General features: G+C 44.9%; 2 protein-coding genes across 2 annotated transcripts in view; one reads left to right on the forward strand and one right to left on the reverse strand.

The window, feature by feature from the left end:
• YDJC (YdjC homolog (bacterial)) overlaps positions 1 to 6,318 on the forward strand; it is a 44,294-nt gene extending 37,976 nt beyond the window's left edge. The window contains exons 4-5 of the mRNA XM_015409288.1: positions 2,456 to 2,674; positions 4,839 to 6,318. Coding sequence (XP_015264774.1) covers positions 2,456 to 2,674; positions 4,839 to 5,187 — 568 coding nt within the window. The 3' untranslated portion in view covers positions 5,188 to 6,318. The remainder of the gene's footprint in view (positions 1 to 2,455; positions 2,675 to 4,838) is intronic.
• Positions 6,319 to 14,790: 8,472 nt separating this feature from the next.
• Positions 14,791 to 19,040, reverse strand: part of UBE2L3 (ubiquitin conjugating enzyme E2L 3) — a 35,921-nt gene continuing 31,671 nt past the window's right edge. Inside the window, exon 4 of the mRNA XM_015409291.1 lies at positions 14,791 to 17,210. Coding sequence (XP_015264777.1) covers positions 17,056 to 17,210 — 155 coding nt within the window. The 3' untranslated portion in view covers positions 14,791 to 17,055. The remainder of the gene's footprint in view (positions 17,211 to 19,040) is intronic.

The raw sequence follows: 19,040 nt of genomic DNA on the forward strand, positions 1-19,040 counted from the left end.
TTTGCTCTTAGTGACGTGCACAGCTTCGCTCACTTTGTTTATTTCCCAGGATAACTTTTAACCCAAAGAAGAATCACCCTTCTGCCTTTTAAATGGGAGGAACTTGGACCCAGTTCTTTAAAAATCCACACGTCCAGTTTGGCCCTGCCTCTCTTAAGGTCTCGGGCAGGAAGAAGTATTGCAAAGCCTGCTACCCAAGGATCATTTTTAGCAGAGTACTCATCTTGGGATCCTTTGCACGCAAAGTGCATCCTCTGCCACTGAGCTACTCCTGGAATTTAAACTTCTTATTTTCGATTAGATTGCAGCCATTGGCAGAAATACCCGGGTATTCGGGTAGAAGATATAGGACAGTTAAAACAAGGACAAACAGATTAAAAAATAGTTTTTATTCGAGAGCTATTATTGCTTTAAATGCTGTATGAAATTGGAATTTGGGTGACATTGGTGGTTTAAGTTGCAATGTGAAATTTGAACTGCTGCCTTCGGGTAGAAGATATAGGACAATTAAAACAAGGACAAACAGATTAAAAAATAGTTTTTATTCGAGAGCTATTATTGCTTTAAATGCTGTATGAAATTGGAATTTGGGTGACATTGGTGGTTTAAGTTGCAATGTGAACCTTAAGGGGAGTTATGGGATGGTTGTGAATGGTTGTGTGAGTGTATATGAATATGGTTCACCGAAATGATTGCAACTTACTATGTACAATGACAATAACGTATATTATTATTATTATATTCCACCACGCCAAAAGTTACCTCTGTCATAGGTGAAAACCTCCAGGTTCATCATCTGTTAATTAAACTGTGAGGACAGTGGCAATGAGTATCCACAAAGTGCGTTCTTTTCTTTAACTTGTGTCCACGTTAGCAAAGGAGCAGGTATATGCTGAATCTTTAATGAATTCACACTTCCGTTGTAATGTGTAAAATGGCCCAGAACAACATGGATGTTTTGGACAGAGACAGGCTGGAATGGTTTCCTGTTGCTACTATAGCTTCTAATATAGATCAGCTGTAACAGGGCTTCCACATGGCAGGTTTCCCTGGTTGTTGGTTTTTTTTATTGGCAGTTTAGAAGCATTATAGCAAAATACCATTATACCAAAATATGTATCTCTTTCTTTGAATTATCAGTTGCAATTTTGTAAAAAGTCTCTAGCCCCTTTCCTTGCAGAGATACACTTTTTTTCTTTATATCTCTGTAATGAAAAGTGCTAGATACTTACTTTTTTTAAAAAAATTAAAGCTAAGAATTCAGGGGATCTGAGGTACATATTGCTATAACGGTATATTGATATCACACTATTCAAGCACCGATTTTTTTAAAAGCCCCCCACTGGTCACAGAGAAAATGCCCATTGTGGGGAAAATCCAAACTTTCCCACACCTATGTGGTTGCTTGTCCAGGATTTTCTGCGATCTTTCTCAATACTCTGGAACAAGGCCAGTTTGAGAGAGATTGGCAAAAAGCCAGGGAAACCCCAGGAGGTGCAAAAATGCACCACAATGCTGTGGGGAAATGGGGGGGGGAGAGAGAGACGGATGCTGCTTCCCACCAGTATCGGACTTGGGGCAAAGAACCCATTTGGCAATACCCAAGGTATGTTTGCAATGAAAGAAAGCCCATTTTTCTGTCTGTTGTTCAGTGGAGCAGACTTCCTGGGAACTTTCCCCCAGCTTCTTTTGGAACCTGGTAGAGCAAGGTAACCAAGAAGGTAAGACAAGGTCTAGTAATAAAACAAATAACAAATGGGCTTACATATATAAAAAAATCAGCACAACTTTAATACGTAGTAAATAGTAAAAATTTCTATTAAAAGCAGACACGTTGTGGCCTAACGGCCTCCCTCAGTGCTACAGATAAGTCAAAATACACACTGTAAAATATAATCAGTCACAATTCAAAATACATCAGTTCTGACCTGAGTCTAAAAAAAACACTTTACAGGAAGTAAGGGCAGTTATTGATTAAATAAAACCCTCTTCATTTTGGGGATATCTCAGGACCACCAAAAGCCATTTTTAAATTGGAGGGTATTCCTGGTCCTAAGGTCAGAGTAACTCGTAACTGTATGGTATATATGTGTCCACATGCAGGAAGTAAATTCCATCAAGCTGGTAGAGCAAAAAGCCACATCTGTATGTCGCAACAAAGCACAGTGCTGTTGTGCTCATGCCGAAGCACACCCCCTCCCACCTCCCCTTGAGTACAAAGCTCAGCTGAGAAGTTCCGGCAGCTCCTTGGGAGACTGGCCTTTGTTTTCTCCCCACAAATTAGGATTCCAAACAGGGATTAAGTTGCAGTTCAGAGCTGCCATTCATGGAGAGGAAACAAATTCTGGTTTGCCCACCCGTCTGCAATATGAACGTTGATAATCTTGGTCTACCTTACAGCCAGGGCTTTTGTAAGGAAGCGAAGTGCTTTGAAAACTAAAAGCATTACCTAAAGGCTTGCTATTATTATTGTTATTATTTATCATTGTCTTCCAGAGATCAGACATGTCTTTGCACAGGTGCTAGAGGAATATGGAATCATACATACTCGCGTACCTATTGAACCAGACCTTCCCCACTGCAGCTGGATAGATCCGCACTTGATGGATTTTTACCTGGGTGTGGAAAAGGATTCGCTTGACACAGTGGATGTTTTCACAAAGCATGGGATAAGGTGAGGACCCCATTCTTGGGAAATACCTCTGATCCTCACTAGTTCTTGAACATGTTGGCACTATTGGAGATATTTATATCCCACCTCTCAGAGCGGAGATTTTTGAGGTGGCTTATAATAAAAAAGAACTAGACAATACATTTAACATCATTAAAGAATCCAAAGCAAAGACAACCCATAAATTATAATACTGAGCAGCAGTGAAGCTAGTTTGGTGTAGTGGTTAAGTGTGCGGACTCTAATCTGGGAGAACCGGGTTTGATGCCCCACTCCTCCACTTGCACCTGCTGATGTGACCTTGGCTGGGTCACAAGCTCTGGCACAGCTGTCCTTGAAAAAGAGCAGTTTGTGTCAGAGTTCTCTCAGCCCCACCCACCTCACAGGGTGTCTGTTGTGGGGAGGGGAAGGGAAAGGAGTTTGTAAGCCGCTCTGAGACTCCAAGTGAAGGGCGGGGTATAAATCCAATCTCTTCTTCTGCTGCTGCTGCTTTTATTTATTTTGTTTATAGCCTGCCTCTCTTGCTCTGACCTAAGCATTAAAAAATGTATACATACACCACAAGACATCCAGTAAAGAACACAACAGGACTAGGAGACAGCAGTAAAAACCCCAAACACCCAACAATGTCTGCACCCATCTCAGTACTCAAATGAAGTAAAGGGGAAGAAGGAAGCAAAATTAACACAAAACTCGGGGGGGGGGAATCATACTGGGAATAAAAGATCAGATTTTTGTGGGGAGTTCCACAGTCAAGGTGCCACAGCAGAAAAGGCCCTGCCTTAACCAATAAAAAGCTGGCAGTGGTGCCATTTCTTGAAAAGTAACCACTAGTATTTTGTAACGTGACTATTTCAGGGAGGAGCTAAATAGTATCTAGCCGTCATACAAGTCAGTGTAAAGTCTTTAGAATCATTTTGAGCTGTAACTAGAAACTTGGGGGTGGTGGAGGGAATTCTCCCCAATTTTTAAAAAATCTCCATGCATTTATCGGCTCAGATCTATGGGAGAATGTCCATCAGCATAAGGGAGGCAATTTTTATCATTCAGTTTCTGCAGTCACCCTGCCCCCCTGGGGAAATGTAGGACGCTGACACTTAACGCTTCATCTACTGAGGACCCTGCTCCGAACCCGTTTTAAGATTTCAGCGGCCACTGATCTACACGTGGTATTCTCTTCAGCCATAATGACTAGCATCTTGCTTTTTTTAAAAAAAAAGAAAAAGATGCTGCTGCACATGCTTAAATTGGCACCCAAGAACCCAAAGAGTAAAAAAGTAAAAATTGTTTTTCCTCATCTAATGTAATCATTAATTAGAAAACCAGGTAATACAACTTAAGGGCTTGGTAGCATTTGCTTTACTGTGATCTCAAAAACATTACCAATAAAGAGGCGGGGACACTGCTCAATGGTAGAGCATCATCTTGGCATGCAGGAGGTCCCAGATTAAATCCTCTGCATCTCCAGTTAAAAGGGATCAAGTAGCAGGCAATGTGAAAGGCCTCTCAGTAGACACCACTGACCTTGATGAACCATCTGATGTGAAGGACCTGTTCCTGAGGCCTTGGAGAGCCATTGCCAGTCATAGACAATACTGTAGACAATCCTGATCTTGATGGACCAAGTTCTGATTCAGTATAAGGACAGAGCTCTTTTTGTAGAAAAAGCCCAGCAGGAACTCATTAGCATAATAGGCCACACCCAACAGCAGGAACTCATTAGCATATTAGTCCACACCCCTGACAGCACAGCTCATTACCACATTAGGCCACGCCCCCATGTTACCAGAAGTGTGTTTATCCAGCCACACCCACCTTTTGCTTCTTATTCTGTTTACCTTGTTTGTTGTCAAAACCCAGGGCTTTTTTGTAGCAGGAACTCCTTTGCATGTTAGGCCACACACCCCTAATGTAGCCAATCCTAATGCGTTTCTGCTGTTGGGTGTGGCCTATTATGCTAATGAGTTCCTGCTGGGCGTGGCCAACTTGGGAGCCAGCCGGAACTCAGTTCCTGTGCGTTCCTGCTCAAAAATAGCCCTGAGGGCAGATGCATGTGTGTGTAATCTGTCACAGAGACTGTGTCACCCTTTGTGCATGAAGCAACTGCTTGCTCCATAGGCTTTCCAGCAGTGAACTTATTTAATGTTCACCCTTCTTTCCTTCACAGGTGGCCAGATATATATATAGGCTTGAGCACTATGGGAAAAAATATGTCCATGAGCAACATCCTCAGAGCCATTGATAACGCTACTACAGATTTCCTGGCTAAGGAAAATGCCTCCATTCCCTCAAGCTCACCCTCATGCCCAGATCAAGGAATCAGAACTGTAACAATTGAGCTGATGACGCATCCAGGATACCCCAGTGTTCCACCGGTTGGGGGCTGTGGTGAGGGACCAGATGATTTCTCTCAGTCATGGGAACGCTTGCATGAACTCAAGACATTGAAGAACCCAGAGCTGCAGAGCCATTACGAAACAAGGAACATTCAGCTGTGTGCGTTTAAAGACCTTTAAATATGAATGGCTGGAGAATGGCCCTTCAGTTTTTACTGGAGACACAGGGCTGGATTCAGTGTGATGCTAAGTAAATGACAGATGGAAGACCACACACAAATGGAAGGCATCTCCATGCAACATAACTGTAGAAGAATTTGCTATGATGGAGCGTGCTCCCATTCTGGTTGTTGTCTCTCAGAGCCCCTCCTCACAAGAAAGGGGATTACGGGCTGTGATTCAGTAAGAAGAAATTTGAAAACATCGGCAGGGTGGCCTGCATAAAAAACTGAGTATCATCCATAAAATTGAAGATTTTAGAAGTCAGAAAGGAGGAGGAGAAGCTGGGTGTGGTTTTTGTGGGTCTGTCATGTCGGACTTGCCTCTGTTGTGGGCACAGAAGATCCTGTTTTATGGGCTGGAGAGTTAGAATCAAAATATTAGGATTCTAAAACCTTCAGACTGGTCCACTGAATGGGAATTCTGAAGTAGGGACTGTAGAGGCAGGGCTATACACACACATTGAAAAAGTAGACTTCTGTAGAAGACAGCCAAGATTCCATACCAATAAAAGCTGAATTCTACCCCCTGTATAAGTTATGGACAGTTGTCTATCGTCCCTAAGTATCCCGTGTTTGAAGCTGCCCTAGACAGGATCAGTATTATCTCTGACCAACAGCAGTTCTCCAACTTCTCAAGCAGCAAAAAAGTCTTTCCCAGTTCTGATGATCTAAGTACCATTAATGGGAAATGTTACCGATTGAATCAGGGACCTTCTACCTGGCAAAGCATGCGCTTCACCACTAAAACCAAGATGCCTCTGTTAATATATGAAGCTGCTTTATACCAAGTCAGCCTATTGGTCCATCTGGCTCAGTACTGTGTACCCTAATTGGCAGCAAGCTCTTCAGGGTCTCAGATAGCAAATGGTCTTTCTGGGCCCAATTGTCTAAGATCCTTTTCAGCTGGAAATATGAGGGACAGAACAGAGGGCTTGTATGGGCAGAGAGCCCCCATTACAAGCATCGATTACTGTATTGTGGCATAAGGAAGCAGCACTCTTCATCCTATGACGCTCTACACATCTTAGAGCCCAGCGTAGCTGAGATTGTCTCCTCGGAAGTATCCCATAATATTACCAGGTCATCAGAGTACACCGTTACAGGAATATCATTGGTGTTACCAGTGATAGCCTTGTGAAATGATGCTGAGATAGCAAACAGTGGGACCATAATGTAGACCTTTTTTTTGGAGGTTGGTAGCATCCAATGGTGCAAATTTCAGACCTTGAGTGTCTTTTATGAGAAATGTCCCCATCTTTCCATCCCTTTAGCTGAGATTATTATTTTAAATGGGGTTGCAAGTGACAGAACCATATCCTGGCTCTGTCTCCCACCATGGGATGGGTGTATGCAGGATATCCCCTCCTTGGTAAGTTCCTGGCGGGGGCCCCCCCATCTCCTGCTGGTTGCCAGGGCTACCAGACATGGTTTCCATAAAGTTTTTGGGTGAATGCTAGCGTATTGCCCCTGGTGCAGTGCTGCTGCTCCCAGGTTGTGCTGGAAGTTGAGTTGACGTATGAGGATGATGACCCCCCCCTCCAGTTTCTGCCCGCCAGTCAGGTGAGCATTGGTGGGCAATGGCCACAATCACCTGAAGGCCTCCTACCCTAAGTGGGCAAATGGGAACCCTAAATATTCTGCTGCATCGTAGCTGGATAGTGAATATCTCCTCCTGGAAAGCTCTCAGAGTCAATCAGGAAGGAGTGAGGTACATTCTCCCCACATGGATGCTTAATTCCCTAAACCTTCAAGGTTTGCTATGACTGTTTAGTCTGCTTAGAGATCATTAAAGGTAAAGGTTCCCTTGCTTGAAAGCCAGTCGAATCCGACTCTAGGGTTGCAGTGCTCATCTCAGTTTCAAAGCCGAAGAGCCAGCGCTGTCCGAAGACATTTCCGTGGTCATGTGACCGGCGTGACTAAACACCAAGGCGCACGGAACGCTGTTACCTTCCCACCGAAGTGGTACCTATTTATCTACTTGCAATTTCTCGCTTTTGAACTGCTAGGTTGGAAGGAGCTGGAACTAGAGACGGGAGCTCACTCCGTCATGTGGCATCTCGGGTCTCGAACTGCTGAACTACCGACCTTTCACAGCCTGCAGTTCAGTGTCTTAACCACTTGAGCCACCGCAGCTCCTTATAGCTGCGTGCATTTATAACATTGTGCAAGGTCATGGAAGCTGAATTCCTTAGAATTCATAGATCATTAAAGTTGTGTTAAATATTTGGTTCTATCTGAGTCTTGAATAAAAGAAAACAGGTTATACTCAGATAATGCTGCGGCTACTAAAGCAATAGAAAACTAGACTTTTACCCAAGTTTTGTGCCAGACAACCAAAACTCTTTTTGTAAATTAAGCAGACTAGTCAGTATCTTTATTAGACATCAGTTAGTTGGTTTTCGTAAGCACAAGCAATAGACTCTAAACCCACCTGTACTTGTTCTAAGGTTGTCTTCACAACCATGAGAACTAGAAACTTCTTAAATTGAAGCATGCACTCAGGGCCCACATTCTGTGCTTCTCCTGAGTCTTTGTGGAGTGTGCTATAAATCACCATAAAGAAGAAGAGGGGTGGTACATGCTGGTGAGGATATACAATACCATCTTCAGTCTGATGCCATTTCAGACCTCTACAGCAACATTGTGCAAGGTCATGGAAGCTGAATTCCTTAGAATTCATAGAACATTCACTGGTTCGCTGGGCAGATTTTTTATCTTTGCTTTGTCCTTTCAGATGATTGCTTGCTAATCTAAAGCAGTGTTTTGATCCTGCTTCATTAGTCAGAATAGTACTATTCTTTTGCTTGGTCTCCTTTGGAGTAACAGTATACTACAAAACCAGTGTGTTCACTTCACTTACCTTATTGTTTTTTTTTAATTCAAAGGTCTTGAACAGACCGAGATCCAACCCTCCTGCAGGCACTCACCGCAGCTAAATAAGAACCAATAGCAAATGGACATGCAGAAAAATCAAGTGTACACAGTACATGGATAATGCTTGTGTTCACTGTAACTTGTGAATAGGGCTTTGGCCCCTTTTTTAAAGCAGATGCCTTTGTGAACCAAAGCCAACTTCATCAGGTGTATGAAGTGTTATCCTCAACTGGCAAATTTCAGCTGGGGAGGGGGAGAACAGCGGGGCTAAATGTTTGGGGAAGTGAAAACGGCCAAGTACCAAAGTACACATTATGCTGGGAAACTGGGATTTTAGGGGCCTTAGATTGAAACGTAGCATAAAAAGTAGCTTGAGGGGCCTGCTAACAATGGGGGGGGGGGCTTTGACTTTTCTTCCCATAAGAAAAAAGAGACAGGTATCCATTCCACTGGGGCTAAAAGCAGCCTGGAAGGGGTCCTATTTTGGGTGGAGGAAGGATATGGGGGGCGTTAACCCCACTCTTCCCTACTTCTGCAGCCCTAATCTGTATCAGGTGCCCCAGGTGCCTTTTGAGGTTAAAATAACACATTAGGGCATCACGTCAGCTCAGTCCCATCTGTATGGTTTCTGTGCAAAATTCACGAACACAACACAGCAAAGGGACTCTGCGACAACAGAACAATACCTTTAAAAAGGCTGACAAACATGTCTCAGAGTAGTGAAAACACCATGAGAACTTGCTAGCTGTTTGGTGGCATTTTGCCCATTCCAATAAAAGTATCATCTCATGGGTGCTTTGCGCCCCTGCCCCCCAGTGGGACTTGGCTACTGCAACTCCCCCCTCACAAAAACAGGACATTGGCGAGAAAACACCTTTCTAGCTTTGCTGTGTTAATTTGACACCTGCACAGTTCAACCAGGAAGGTTATATTAACACCAATGATTAGTGTTATGAAGAGGCCCAATACTTAGCTTACCGTGCCATGCACAGAAATAGCAGCTTGTGCATCCTCACCCTTTCACTGCACCATTCACAAGCCCCGCCCTCCCAGCCACATCCATGTGCATATCTAGACCTATCTGCCAACGGAGGAAAACACTTCATGCATCTGATAGGGAACTCTGTGACCTGCTAAAGGATATCCTTTTAAGGACTTTTTGTGCTTGCTGTCATGGGTGACCTCACAGCTAGCCCTCCAAAATATGTTATCGTGTTAACTAAGAAGAGATTGGATTTATACCCCACCTTTCACTACTCAAAGAGGTCTCGGAGTAGCTTGCAATTTCCTTTCCCTTCCTCTCCCCACATAACAGACACCCTGTGAGGTAGGTGGAGCTGAGAGAGCTCTTTTGAGAACTGCCCTTGAGTGAACAGCTCTGAAAGAACTTGTAACTGACCCAAGGTCACACCAGCAACTGCATGCGGAGGAGTGGGGAATCAAACCTGGTTCTCCCAGATTAGACCCTGCGCTCCTAACCAAACCAGCCAGTTCTTAGTCATAAACTTTGTGAAACCTGCTATGCTTGGCCACATCTAACATAAACACTCATCAAACTCCCCATTACAGAATTGCTGGGAGGCACTGGGTGGTCCAGAGAGAGATTATAATTATGAAGAGAGTAAATGGTGGCATGATAGTTCACAGTAACTCAAAGCCTCTTTCCTGCTCCAGTCAAGAGCTTGTTGGGATCATAAGGTCTTTCCTATGTCTATCCCATCTGTATGATAATCTGCAAGGTCCTGGGATAGCTACGAGCAGGAGGCTTGAAAATGGAAGGTTAGAATACGGCCGTCAGAGAGTCCAGGCTTGCTAAACAGAGGCAGGCAATGGCAAACCACCTGTGTCCTCCTCTTGCCTTGAAAACTCTACCGGTATACCGTAAGTCAGCTGCGACCTGATAGCAAAAAAAGCAAAATAGAAACTGGACTGATGAATGTCCAGTACGGAGTCAAACCATTCACTGGTCCATCTGCTCCAGCACTGTACTTCAAACAGCAGAGCATTTTTAAGATCGCAGGCACTGGGACTTTACTAGTGTGTGATATCCAAGATTCTTTTGAACGGAGGCATACTGGGGATTGAGCCTGAAAGCGTGTTCTGCCAACTGAACTTCACTCCTCCAATAAAGTGTTCCCAAGAGAACAGAAAAAGAGCCCAAGTAACACGATCCCGTTGGAGTACCTTGCAGGACACTTAATAATCCCTTCCTACCTCCACCCTGATAAATACCCCCAAAAAGGATTTCAAACGTACGATTTGAGTCCTGTTAAAGAACCTCCACATAGCTGACTATACACAGAAAATGGGAAAATATATTGAACCTCAACATGTTGACACCTTCATCTTTGTCGAAGGCTTTCACGGCTGGAGTTCATTAGTTGTAGATTTTCTGGGCTGTATGGGCGTGCTCTTGGCATTGTAGTACCTGACGTTTCGCCAGCAGCTGTGACTGGCATCCTCAAAGGTATAACACAGAAAGATGGAGTACTCCATCTTTCTGTGTTATACCTCTGAGGATGCCAGTCACAGCTGCTGGCAAAACATCAGGTACTACAATGCCAAGAGCACGGCCATACAGCCCAGAAAATCTACAACTAATCTTCATCTTTGCTCAGGAAAAAAAACAAAGTTGCACTTACCTGTAACTATTGTTCATCAAGTATCTTCTGTGTAGGCACACATGGCAACTGTGCATGAGCAGGCCTGCCATTGGATAGAGAGCCAGAAGTTTCTTCCCGCCCAGGGACCATGTGCTCTTGCACAACAGAACCCCCCTACCCTCAGTACCTCTAGTGCTGCCAAAGCCAGGGAGGGAGGATATGTGTACCTGCACAGAAGATACTCGAAGAAGTTACAGGTAAGTGCAACTTTGTTTCCATAATTGATCTTCTGTGCAGTCCCACACGAGGATTGTAGCAAGCTACTCGCCAGGTGGTGAGGCATGCTCTCCTCACTTGAACAGCGAATGAAGAACCACCTCGCCCACTTGAGCCTCACGTCTTGCCTGCAGATCCAAAGCACAAGTGACGTACAAACGTGTCTGCCGATGACCAGGTGGCAGCTCTACAGATCTCCGTCAAAGGTGCTCCATCCAGGAAAGCTGTGGAAGAAGCCATTGCCCTCGTGGAATGGGCATGAATGTTCAACGGGCATGGCAATCTGGCCCTATCATAACGCTCCCTAATGGTCCTGACAATCCATCAGGACAGGGTCTGAGATGATGCTCTCCTACCTCTCTTAGGGCCACTAAAACAAACAAACGGGGCTATGTCCCTGCAAAACTCCAGTGTTCTCTTGAGATAAAATAATAATGCCCTCCTAACATCTAAAGAATGCAACGAGTACTCATTCTCAGAGCTCAGTGCAGGAAAAAATACAGGCAAAACAATATCTTGGGATAAATGGAACCTAAAAACGACCTTAGGAAGAAACTGAAGACTAGGGCGAAGGATTACCACTCCTTCACCTTGCTGTCCCACCCATGTGCACCACAACTTGACCTAGGTTGACTGCAACAGTAGAGTGCATGCCAAGATGATATATTTCATGCTTAGAATAAACAAGCACACCTTCTTAAAAAGTTCTGCTAAAGAACAGATAGCAGGGGGTTCAAAAGGCTCGAGCATTAACTGTGCTGACACAGCAGATAGAGACCACTGGGGCACTAAAGGATCCTGGGGTGGGCAGAGGGCCTAACCCCTTGAAACCTCTTAGACAAATGATGGGAGAAAACTGATCCTCCCTCGATTCCTCTGTGAAAGCAAGAGAGAGCAGCCAGGTGAATCATCAAAGAAGAAAATGCCAGGCCCTTCGTTTTCAGGTGTAATAAATAAATATGACCTGCACCACCTGGCTACACGTCCTTCTCACTACACCAGAGGGAAAACTGCCTCCACTTACACACATAGGATCTCCTAGTGTTAGGCTTGCGTGACTGCAGGAGAACGTCATTAACCTCCTTCGAAAATATAAGGTCTCTGTCTGAAGCCTCCAAGCCGTCAGGTTGAAGTGAAACAGATTGTGATGAAGCACTTGGTTGATGCTGATTAAATCTGGTCGATTAGGTAGGGGAAGGAACGGCCCTGGGAGATCTCCGCAAGGATTGGAAACCATATCTGACAAGGCCAAAAGGGTTCTACCAGGATCATGTTCAAACTCTCCCTCCTGGCTTTCTCTGTTCCCTGATAAGGAGTGGGTACAGCAATAATCCTGGGAGACTCTGAATAGAGGTGACTCAAAGTCTTATCTTTGGGTTTGTGCTCCGAGGTAGTGATTTCTATCATTGAGAGATTGGGCCGTATGAATAATCTGTTCTCCAAACATTTGGAGATCCTCTGTGGGAGACGCCGGGGATCACTCGCCTACCCTCACATCTGGGCTCGGATCTGATGTTGTGTCGATCCATTGGATCCAATCGCAGTTTCTTCTCCTCTCACTGCAAGAATACGGCCTGTGTGAGATGGTCACTGGAGGTGGATACGACACCCAATGAGGGCAATAATACAAACTCTTGTTCCTGGGTCTCGCAAAGTTGTCATCCCCATTCCTCCGTATATCCCAGAGGCATCACGTAGGGATTCGAAGGCCACCACATAGGTGGTTGGGGCTGAGACCATGGAACTGTGGCCATTTACTCTGGATTGGACTCATGCGGAACCTGACCACGTGGTAAGCCAGTCTCCCTGTCCCCACCGGAGATAGAAACAGGTGGAAATCTTGGACCTGGACTTGGAGTCCTGGGCTTCTCCTGCAAGATTGGCATTGGCTCAGGAATGCAGATGGGAGCGTTCTGCTGGGGAGCCGATATACACTTTCTCTTGCCTTTAAGCCTTCTTAGCTGGAGGCTCAGAAGAGGCCTGAGGAGAGCCTGACTGAGATTGGATCCGCTGAGACACAGATCCGGGAGGCGAAGCCGAACACGTTGATTCCGAAGATGCAGAATTGGGAGCTTTCCCTGGGGCTGACTTGGACAAGGGCTCTGAGGGTTTAAGGGCTTTCTCCCACAATGCTGCCTTAAGTTTCGACGCCCTATCCCCGAGCTTTAGGGGTGAAGCATTGGCAGGCCTTACATGTAGTGACGCTATGCCCTTCACCCAAACACAACAAAGGTCATGTTCATCAGTTTGGGTAATCTTCGCTCCACATCGGGGGCACTTCTTGAAAAGGGCCTTCTGAGACACGGCAGGGACTCAGAAGCCAATGCAGCTTCAACGAATCTGGACAAAATCCTCTCAACTGTAGCTGGAGACTCCAAACACATGACCTTCTCCTTTGGCAGCAAAAGAGGAACTGAGGGTAGGGGGGCAGGAGCACATGGTCTTCTGGTTCTGGCGCTAGCACCCCCTGAAGGCTTTTGGCTGTAAAGACCTGCTCATGTGCAGTCCCCATGTGTGCATGGCATAGAAGATTGATGAAAGAGACTTCAACAAACTTACACAAAGACCGAAATACCAAGAAATAATTTCAAAAACACCCAAGGGAAGTAAGCCATGCCACAAAACATTTGAGAGCATTTTTATTCAGGGTAGCAGAACGGAATCGCAAGAAAGCCTATACCAATACAAGTAGGTAGTGTAGACCTGGATCTCAAACTACAAGTTTAGAATTCAGCCTTGTTTAGGAAACCGGACAGAACCAAGAGACAGGAAGAAGTCATCTGAATGCCTGAAGTCATCGCCTCACTTGGGTTGCTCTGCATTCGCACATGCCTCAATGATATTGCACGCGAGGGCCGGTTCGACCAGGACTCCCAGTAACACGCTCTTCTAGGCCTGCCCAGAATGAATTTGTGCACCCAGACTTCCACTGTCACCTTGTCCAGGTTGCATCACCTCATGCAGAAGTGAAAATCACTATGTGAACTCTTCTCTCTACAGTGTAGACACTGGGCCTCAAGGTCTGCTCCCAGTCTCACCACTGGTGGGGTAGGAAGCAACCTCTTGACAGCTGGACAATTTACCTGTGTGCAATACTGGAAGCATTCGCCCCAGGAATAGCTGCAGAGAAGCACCCATCACAAAGCAATCCCTCAAAAAGGGTGCTTTGGATTTTTGTTGTGAACATTGCCCTGACTTCCCACAAGGCCTGCTGATTCATGCACTCTGGAAATCTCACATCTGGGATATCTGTGGGATTCTGAGAGACCTCATCAAGGAGGAGACATCAGGTGGCTCAGAACCACATCCAGGGGTTTAGAATTTCCCTCTTTATATTTCAAATTGCTCCTCAAATGCAGCCCTGGAGACTAGTGTTGGATCCCTCATGGATACAGCTGCAGTCTAGCAGAAGTCATCTGCAGTACCTACGAGCAACGCTCCCTCTAAGCTGTGGAGACTTGTGAGCAAAAATTCTACTTTGTGGGCTACTGGCATTAAAGTTGTGAGTGAGAGATTTGGCAAGTGCATAAATTAAGTTTGCTCTGGAGCCACCCTTCCTGAGCGAAGACAAAAATGTGTGAGCCAGAGGTTAAAAACCTATGAGCTAGCCCACACTAACTCAGCTTAGAGGGAACACTGCCCCACAAGCAAAGATGACACAGCCGTCTAAGGCTTTACCTGCAGCTTGAGCACAATATTCTCTGCACAAAGGCAGCCTGGGTCAGGATGCGCCTAACGGAGAACCAGCCCCCAGAAGCGAAAAATGCTGTTTTTTCTTACTTGGCATATTTCGTTTATGGAACCTGGGGGGTGGGGGGAGATAAGTTTTCCCTCCATTGCACTCCTAGTGGAAGAACTAAGCAGAGCAAAGGCAGGTATGAATTCTGAACTGCAGTTCCTCGAAGCTCCTCGGTTCTCTTTGCAAAGAGAGCACCAGTTCACATATAACGCAGTTTGACCTGAGAGATTTACAACTGAAAAGGAGATCATTTCTCACTAGCAAAGTAACAAGAGTGACAAATCAATGGCAGGGCCGTGCGTGAGAGGCTACCAAGTGAACGGATGCATCCAACAGGTGAAGACGAACATGGCTCGCCGAGGAGGTGATGCAATGCAGGAGGTTACATACACTTCAGTTTGACAGGTAAAATTTGGCATTTTATGTTTATTTTTGAATCTGCGTGAGCGTGAATGAAACAAAGTCAGTACCAACTTTCTGCAAATGAAGACACAAAAATTGTGGAAATTTTGGTAATAAGACAGTGCTGATCACCAAGCCTGAACACACACACTTAGGAAATGGCAAGTGTCCGTAAGTGAAGGTAGTTGGTTTTTTTTTACTTTAATTGCCTACCAAAGAATTTGTCTAAGAACACTTAAAAACAGAGATGCTTCATATCCAAACTTATAAAGAAAAAACTTTTTTTTTACTTTTCAACAGAGGTACTTGGCTGTCAATCTTCTTAAGTTTTTAAATCAAAGTTGGGAGGAGGGAGGGACAGAGAAAGGATGTATAGAAAACAGGTTACTCTACTGCTCCCCTTATACACAGTAAGCACTGAAAGGCTGCAGTGGCAAAGTCTACTGGCAAACCCCAGTTTGCACCAGGATTCACAAATACAAGTTCCCGCAAAACAGAAATGATATGCGCTTCCTACTCTCTGCCAAGATACCACCAGGAAAGGAGAGAAATGCCTTTTTAAGCCAGACACTCCGACATAGTGGCTGAGAAGTCACCTGGCTTGATCACTTTTTACCGTGCCCTGAACCAATGGAAAGGGCAGGATGAATTACAGATTAGAGGGGGAGAACAGTTCTCTCCAGCGACAAGGAAGCTTTATTAAATCATCTAGTTCTAGAATGGCATATTTCATAAGAGCTCTTCTAAGAAGGAGAGTAGCTTCCGTCTCTATTGGCCACTTATTGCTTAACGGGAATTCCACACTGCAGTACGCAACAGAAACAGACAAGCTAGTATGAGGGGGAAGTTCCATCTACCATTCCATAGCAGAGAGGTAATATTGTGGAAAGATGCGCTCAGTTCCTCCCCTTAAAATATAAAGATTTCAAGAAGCACTCCCTCTGAACACCCACCCCCAAGGGGTTGGGCCAGGGGAGGTCTCAAGTTTTTTCTTTCTTTTTTTAAAAAACAACTTTGGTACCTCTTGGTCCCTTCACCTGAAATTCTTCCAAGTCAGTTGTAACACTTAGCCATTCTTTCTAACAGTAGTCTGCATAGATATTAAGAAGAAAAGTGAACAACCCCCCCCCCCACTTCCCACTATTCTTTTGCTACAGAAAACCCTGTGTCAAACTTTCTAAAAAGCAGGACATAGAAGTCGTATTTTAATTCACTCGCGTACACAGAAGCTTGGAGTTCCCCATTTAATAAACATTATTGTGGTAACATCAGCCAAATTTACATAAGATCTGGGTTTTTGGTTCTGATTATTTTGCAGTGTACATGGTGGTGATTTCTATTATGTTACAAACTGAAGTTAAGAGAAACTTGGGATCGAGTTTCATGAAGCGCAGCGCGACATTTAAGAGAGGGAAATAAAAGAAGCAAAGGGCCAAACATTCAACTTTCTTCTCTGTTTTGCCAGGGCAACAATATAATTTTGCTAAGACATCAATGTGATGGTGGTTTCCTCTTTTTGGAGGGGGGGGGAGGAGGAAAAAATGAAGGGAAAAAAAAAGAATTGTGAGGGGGGGGGATAAGAAATAACAGCCACAACCTTCTGAACTTTTAAGGGCAGATTATAAGTCTAAGATATTTTTCATAAATTCTGACAAGGAAAAAAAAAAAGAAACGGCATCCTTTAAAGTATATTGAAGCAGTGATTTTAAACAAAGAAAGCAGAACTAGAACATCTTTAAATTTTTAATCCTTTCTTTAGAGGTTGCCTAGACCACTTTTGATTAAGAAACTGTAGAAAGTTAGTAACAGCCACAAGTTAACACCGAAAGGTGGCACTTGTCAATTTTTCCAGAGAGTCCTGCTTTGTGGGGTGTCTGAAATGCACTGCTCCAGATCTTCTATCACACACACCTGACATCAACTGTGCCAGAGCTTAGTCCACTGGTCGCTTTTCACGATATTTCTTTGTAAACTCTTCAGCGTTCTTACAGAATTTTTTACGGTCCTTAGAGTATTCTTCAGCTAGGTCGGCCCGAAGTGGGTGCTCGGGCTGGGGATCGTTCACCAGTGCGATGAGGGACTGGATTACTGTCAAAAGAAGCACAGGAGCTGTTAGCGGGGAGGGGGAAAAAACGAATGGTACTTACAATACAATCCTTAAAGCGGGGGGTGGGTGGGTGTGTTTCTATAAAAATAAAATCCCACCAGCGTGTATTTATTTTAAAATATATGTGCTTTTTTGGTCTGCCTTAGAAGCTGCTCGAGTGATACAGACACGGCAATGCAAAACCAAATAAGAACAAGACAACAGAAGGAAGCGTTTCAGCCACCAGACATGGACTTGGATTTTTAAAGTATGCCGACTGAGTGCCCTCAGAGGTAAAGCTGGGCACCCTCACAAGTTTTGTCTGATGACTGAGTAGCCTATTAGCCTCTTGCAGTAAAACAGGAGCCCAGAAGCACCTTATTCCGGCACGAGCTTTTGCAAGTCAGAGCTCACTTCTTCCAATGCATCTGTGTAAGGTTTGCCACTGAGCTCCTGTTTTAATCTTGCCCAGGGAGAGTGTTTCAGAACAGGGTGCCCCCTCGGAAAGAGCCCGATTTCTAAAGGTGGGGGCACCTGCAGGAGGGCCTCTGAAGCGGCTCTTATCAAGCTTCATCTGGTTCGCATGGAAGAATGCGGTCCTTCGAGAACATGGTGTGGCATAAACAGAACGGGGAACAAATGAAAATTTAAACTGCGGCCCTAAATCTGGCGTGGTGCCAGAGAGGAGTGCTGGATCTGAATCAGGGAAACTTGGGCTCAGAACCCATGCTCAACGATGACATTCACACAGTGATCTGAAGCCACCTTGCTTTCTTGCTCTCTGCCTGACCTACCTCACGGAATTGTAAATAAATAGGAGGGATAGGTTGCCAAGCTTCATAGATGGGATCAGGTGTAATAAATAAGTTCCACAATGCTGTGGGGCTTCTGTTTGTGTGTAAAGTGCCTTCAGGTTGCAATCAACGTATGGTGACACTGGCAAGGGGATTTCAGGGCAAGTGAGAAGCAGTGGGAGTTTGCCATGGCCTTCCTCTGCAGAGTCTTCCTTGGGGGTCTCCCTTCCAAGTACCAGCCCTGCTTAGCTTCTGAGACCCAACTATACCATGCTGCCTTTCCTCCCAATGTGGGGCTTTCCTCCAAACAAATCACACCCATTTGGAGATCAGCATGTGGTCCAATTACACATGCTACTCATGGAATACATTGCAAGTTTAAAGGAACAGATACGTTAATCTTTCTCCTCCATGACAGTTAACGCGGGAAGCCTTCTGAGGAAGGGTTCTGTGTGGACAGTGGAGCTCCTGAGTATGTAAAACGATTAGACTGAGGCTACCTGAGAATCCGTGCATCACTCCTGTCTGGAATGAACTGCCTGGTGCCTTTTAACCTGTGTTGCAAGAGACTCCTAGATAGCCTCTGGTTATCTGGCTAGGACTTCAGCGGATACTTTGAATGAAGTACCATGTGTTGTCCTTTTGCTTCCTTCTGTTTCACTCCAACAACTCACAGCATGTCCAGCCACAGAGTTCTGTGCAATGCAAAAGCTCGCAAAGCTGGTAAGCCAATGAACTTATTCCACAGCTATCACTTGAAACCATTTCGGATGTCTGGCTAGTTGCTTTATTGAACTCACAGGCCATCCTGCTGGAACACTTGTTGCCAGTGTTCCCTCTAAGCTGAGTAAGTGTGAGCTAGCTCATTTTTTTAGCCTCCAGCTCACATTTTTGTCTTAGCTCAGGAAGAATGGCTCCAGAGCAAACTAATTTATGCAGTAGCCAAATCGCTTGCTCACAACTTTAATGCCAGTACCTGACAAAGTACCATTTTTGCTCATAAAACCCCACAGCTTAGAGGGAGCATTGCATTGCATT

The sequence above is a fragment of the Gekko japonicus genome, unplaced genomic scaffold (genome assembly GCF_001447785.1).
Source record: "Gekko japonicus isolate JY-2015 unplaced genomic scaffold, Gekko_japonicus_V1.1 scaffold508, whole genome shotgun sequence".
NCBI classification, from domain to species: domain Eukaryota; kingdom Metazoa; phylum Chordata; class Lepidosauria; order Squamata; family Gekkonidae; genus Gekko; species Gekko japonicus.